Here is a 5,699-nt window from a genome sequence, read left to right as displayed (position 1 = left end):
CTCCTCACCTCATGATTACTGTTTTGATATATTTTACATCTAATTGTTTTAGGTATCCTTTAACTGCTTATTGTGGATACGGGTGATATTACTACTTTTATCGTTCAACCTCCCTACTAGCTTTGTGTGTGGATGATTTCCTACCTTTATTGTATGTTTGCCTTTACTGGTGGACTTTTTCCTTCCATAATTTTCTTTTTTCTAGTTGTGGCCTTTTCTTTTTTGCCTAGAGGAGTTCCTTTAGCATTTGTTGTAGAGCTGGTTTGGTGGTGCTGAATTCTCTTAGCTTTTGCTTCTCTGTAAAGCTTTTGATTTCTCCATCAAATCTGAATGAGATCCTTGCCAGGTAGAGTAATCTTGGATGTAGGTTCTTCCTTTCCATCACCTTAAATATATCATTCCACTCTCTTCTGACTTGTAGAGTTTCTGCTGGGAAATCAGTTGTTAACCTTATGGGAGTTCCCTTGTATGTTATTTGTCATTTTTCCCTTGCTGCTTCCTGGACTTGAGTGGCTATTTCCTTTCCCATGTTAGGGAAGTTTTCGACTATAATCTCTTCAAATGTTTTCTCGGGTCCTTTCTCTCTCTCTCTTCTCCTTCTGGGACCCCTATAATGCTAATGCTGTTGTGCTTAATATTGTCCCAGAGGTCTCTTAGGCTGTCTTCATTTCTTTTCATTCTTTTTTCTTTATTCTGTTCCATGGCAGTGAATTCCACCATTCTGCCTTCCAGGTCACTTATCCGTTCTTCTGCCTCCGTTATTCTGCTATTGAGTCCTTCTAGTGTATTTTTCGTTTCAGTTATTGTATTGTTCATCTCTGTTTGTTTGTTCTTTAATTCTTCTAGGTCTTTGTTAAACATTTCTTGTATCTTCTCGATTTTTGCCTCCATTCTTTTTTTTTTAAATTTATTTTTGGCTGCGTTGGGTCTTTGTTACTGAGCGTGGGCTTTCTCTAGTGGCGGCGAGTGGGGGCTGCTCTTCGTTGAGGTGCGTGAGCTTCTCGTTGCAGTGGCTACTCTTGCTGTGGAGCATGGGCTCTAGGTACATGGGCTTCAGTAGCTGCAGTGCATGGGCTCAGTAGTTGTGGCTTGAGGGCTCTAGAGCACAGGCTCAGTAGTTGTGGCACACGGGCTTAGTTACTCCGCGCCATGTGGGATCATCCTGGACCAGGGATCAAACCCGTGTTCCCTGCACTGGCAGGTGGATTCTTAACCACTGTGCCACCAGGGAAGTCCACGGTCCTCATATTAAGAGGTTCTGATATAATTGCTATGGGGTGCAGCCAGGTGTAAAGAGGAGCTGTTCAAAACCACAGGACAGGTGATTCCAGCACGTAGCCAATGTTAATAACTACTGCTAAAGAGCTAAGGACCTGGTTCTCATCAGGAGCAAGCATCTGAATCACTTAAGAGTTTTGAGCAACTGTGCCCAACCTTGGAGGTTTTTATTCAGTTCATCTGGGCCAGGGCCTGGGTAAACGGACTTTAGAAATCCTCAGAAGTGATTCTCAGTGCATTCCTGGCAGAGAGGCTGTTACAGGATTATCTATGTTGGTTTCTTCATTTGTCTGGTTATCCTTGGGCTGTACCACCTTAATTTGATTATTAAGTTGGCTTCATTATGATTTTAATATCTGGTAGAAGTAATGCCCCCTTACAACTCTTGAAAAATTTATAAATAAATGCTTTTGCCTATTTATGCTTCTTCATTTGTTGTTCTCAAACTTCTACCTGGGGAACATGAACAAAACCCCAGGGTGCCAGCCCCATCCATACAAGACCTGAGCTCTGATTCCTATATTTGTGCTCCTGGTGATTCTGAAATCCACCAAAGTCTGTAAACTGCTATTCTAGAATCTAGATGATCCTTTTAGTAATTATTGAGTTCACAAATAATCTTACTGGGCTCTTGGTTAGATTCACATTAAAATTTCAATGCTGCCTTAAGACTCACCTTAAGGCTCACTTCCTCTAAAAGGACTTTTGTGGTTACCCCAACCTGCATTCATTACTCACTTCTCTAAACCCCTGGTTAGTTGACAACCAGTCATCATTTAGCTTGGTACTTACTTGTTATTTAATTCTTTTTTGCAATAGAGTTTGGGTCTCTTATTAAGCTGTAAGCACTTGCAGGGCAGGCTCTGGCATCTCCTTGCATGATTCCTAGTATGGTACTAGCCCATGGAGGGCACTCAGTAAATGCTTACCTTCATAATCTCCACAAATTCCTGGAGTTTTTCAAAGTCCTTGTCCATTACATCTTTTATCTAGTGAGGAAGAAAGTCAAAGAGCACATTATTGAATGTAGAGTTGTCTTTCAGGCATTTTAAGCTAAGGGCTACAGCTTCTCCCCTGGAATGAGCTGGATAAAGATTAAGGAATGTTCTAATAATGGCCTACTAAAGCCACTTTCTTCCCAAGAGTCTGTGAAGGGACTAGGGTAAGTGTATCATCAAGTCAACACCAGCAGCAGCCTTGGCACAGCTTGGATCTGGTCATTGCAAGGCTGCCATGTGGACCTCAGACCACAGCTTCAATTACATGTTCTTGCTTGAGCATTTCCTTTGTTCATAAATATGCTATAGGTGATTCCATCAGAGAAACAAGAAGAGGATTCTTGCTCTGCAGCTTGCTCAGGGGAGGAGTATTAGGACAATGGAATTGGTCCCTGACTGTCCCCAAATTCCAGGTCAGCCCCTCTCACTCTGTCACTAAGGTTGTATCTCCCCACCCTTATCAGTGAGATATCTTAGAGAGCCCTTATCATTCAAAATTTGGGTTTAAGCATCAAACAAGTAAGAAACAGATAACCTAAGCTGCTGACACTTAAACACTCTAGGGGATTTGGGCTCAGTTGGTTTGATTGCTTTTTCCATGCAATTTCTGATTTTCTTTACTATTCAAAGTTAGGCATTGCATTTTCCTTGAAGCTACACTTTTTCTCCATGAGCTGAAAAGTCTCATCCTGTTACCTGTTTTATCTCCTCCATTTTTTCCTTGAGCTCTTCCCTCACCTCCCTGAGTTCATTCTGAGAAAATAAAATAGAGAAGGAGTAAAGAAATGTCTTGGATGGAAGGGAAATGGTCAAAAGGAGGAAAGGAAAGATCCTGGGGCATTGCCAAAAGAGGAGCAGAGAGATAGATGCCAGCAGGGAGGAAAGAAAGGATGCTATTAAGAAAATAGGATAGTGGGACACACAGACATCCTGTACCTCCAGATGTGATGCACTTTGGAAAGGTCATACTTTTGTTCCTGTGGTGTGACCACCGAAAAATGCATGGCCTAAGTCTAAGGGTGAGGAAGCATCAGACAACCCAGATTCAGGGTCATTCCACAAAATAAATGATTTGTCATAAAAAATGACAGCGTCCCAAAAGACAAGGTCAAAGAACTGTTCCAGATGAAAAAAGACTGAAGAGACATGGAAACTAGATGCAAGGTGTGATTCTGGATTGGATCCCAGACCAAAAAAGTTATCTTCTCTTTTGTTATGAAAGACATTAGTGGGATAACTGGTGAAATTAGAATAAGGGCTGTAGGTGAGAACTGTATCAACATTAATTTCCTGCTTTTGATGTTTGGATAATTGTACTGTGGCTGTGTAAGAGAGTGTTCTTGTTTTGAGGAAATATATACCGAAATCTGAGAGAACCACTTGCTCGCAGATGGGTCAGGAAATATATATGTTATATATAGGTGTGTGAATATGAAAGAGAGAAAAAAAACCCCAAGATAAAATGCCAACATTTGGGGATCTGGGGGAAGGGTATACTAGAACTCATTGTACCATTTTTTGGAAAATTTTTTGTAAGTCTGAAATTATTTTAAAATAGAGAGAACCAGAAGGAATGAAGTCACAGGGGCTGGAGCAGAACTGTAGATGCCGGCAGTTTACCTGCTGCAGCGGTTGTTCTGTTGGTCCCACCTATTCACTGTGTTGATCCAACTTCCTGTCTCCTGGGTCCACACACCTACCTTTAGCTCCTTTGTCCCTCCTGGTTTGCTAAATGGCCCTTCTTGTTTAGCTCCTTTGTAGCCATATGTCTGTTGGTTGAAAACAGAAACACAGAATATTGGAAAGCGCAGGCGTGGGAGGGTGAGGCAGGAGGGGTGACCCCGAGTTTCTGCTCTTCCCTTTGGGTCAGCACAGAGGTAACCTGGCCTCACCTGTGCAGGAGTTTCCTCCATCCTTCTCCCCTCTCTGAGCTTATCTCATTCCACTCCCTTCCTGGCCCACTGGGCCTCAGCTTTCTGTCGCCTCCACAGCCACACTCATTCCCACCTCAGGGCCTCTGTGAGGGCTGCTTTTTCTGCCCACAGCACCCGTCCTCAGCCCTCTGGGGGCCGCAGCCTTGTCCTACAGCTCTCAGCTCAGAGGAAGGCTTTCCTGACACCCTCAACCCACAGCAGCCCCCCGGTCACATCTCCCTATTTTAATTCCCTGAATCATAGGTAAAACTACTGAATTTTTCCTTATTTATTTAGGTATCTGCTTTGTTCTGTGAGAGCAGAGAGCTCGTCTCTCTCTCAATGTATCCGCCAGCATCTGGGACAAGTCTTGGCCACCAGGAACAGCGAATGACCCCTGACTCCAAGTCACCTCCCCGTGCGTCTCAGGCCTGGCTGCCGGGATGGCCTCAAACAAGCTTCTTCCTCTGATGAGCTCTGGCTTCAATTCCAGGCAAACTGCCTTGTACTTCTTGTTCTGCAGAGACAGGAGGCTGGGATTCAGGCTGCCAGGCATGAGGATTGGGGAGGACCCTCCACCCACCCAACCCGGCCTGTCCAACTGCGCTTAAGCTCAGGCCCACATACCCCCAGCGCCTGGGCCAAGATAACTCACATTTTCTCATGTTCTACTCCTCTCATGAGTGACACCTGCCTGTTCAGCAGGCAGCCCTCTCCCTGGGGAGCTGGCAGGGGTGAGGCCTGGTGGGAAGTAGGTTAAGATAACTCAAGGAAGCCGTCTAAGTATTTTTTCAGGAGCATTGACTTTGGAGGTAGACAGACAGACTTGAATTCTAGTCTCAGCTGCCCTCCTTACCAGCTGTGTTGACTTAGGCAAGTTATTTAGCCTCTCTGAGCCTTCACTTCCTCGTCTGTAAATTGTGGATGATAATTACCTTTATCTGATGAGGTTCTTGTGTGCCTTAAACACACGGGTAAAATGCGGGCCTGGCTGGGGTCATAGCTCCCGGAGTGGGCGAGATTGGGGTGGGGCATTTCAGTGCTTCTTGTCCTGGCGGGGGTCCTTCCCACCCCAAGGCCAGGGGTCTATTCCCCACCCTCCTTCCAGCCTGAGAGGCCACGTCATGCTCAGAGGGAGAAAGAAAAGCCGAGGGTTCATTGGGGACTCTCTGTGCCCCCCAACTCCATCCAGTGAGAGTTCAGAGGCCCCACATTGGCCAGCAACGTTTCTCCTTTACCAGGTTTGTTTTGTTCAGTTCTGCCCTCTTGGCCGACATGATGGAGGAGGCCAGAGTGTTCTTCAATTTCCCAGCCTCCCCACAGTGGGCCCCCGGGACCAGGCCACTGCAGGTTACAGGCTGAGGTGAGGGCAGGATGTCCACCTCTCTGTGTGTGGAACAGCTGAGGTCACAATGCCCAGGACCTGCATGCCGGCCGGAGTGTCGCCGCAACTTTGAGCCTGGGGTGCCTCGGCCGCTGAGAAGAGGACCTCAGGCCGGGTTCCAAAGCC

General features: G+C 45.7%; 1 protein-coding gene across 1 annotated transcript in view; it reads right to left on the bottom strand.

Annotated features, from left to right (window-relative positions):
• The window catches only part of TEX35 (testis expressed 35), a 13,990-nt gene extending 8,524 nt beyond the window's left edge, over positions 1-5,466 (bottom strand). The window contains exons 1-5 of the mRNA XM_024133729.1: positions 5,428-5,466; positions 4,658-4,706; positions 3,977-4,047; positions 2,973-3,029; positions 2,208-2,267 (exon numbers count right to left, since the gene is read on the bottom strand). Of these exons, the coding sequence (XP_023989497.1) occupies positions 2,208-2,267; positions 2,973-3,029; positions 3,977-4,047; positions 4,658-4,706; positions 5,428-5,466 (276 nt within the window). The remainder of the gene's footprint in view (positions 1-2,207; positions 2,268-2,972; positions 3,030-3,976; positions 4,048-4,657; positions 4,707-5,427) is intronic.
• Between the last annotated feature and the right edge of the window lie 233 nt (positions 5,467-5,699).

The sequence above is a fragment of the Physeter macrocephalus genome, chromosome 4 (assembly GCF_002837175.3).
Source record: "Physeter macrocephalus isolate SW-GA chromosome 4, ASM283717v5, whole genome shotgun sequence".
NCBI lineage: Eukaryota > Metazoa > Chordata > Mammalia > Artiodactyla > Physeteridae > Physeter > Physeter macrocephalus.
This window is presented reverse-complemented; position numbering and strand designations above follow the sequence as displayed.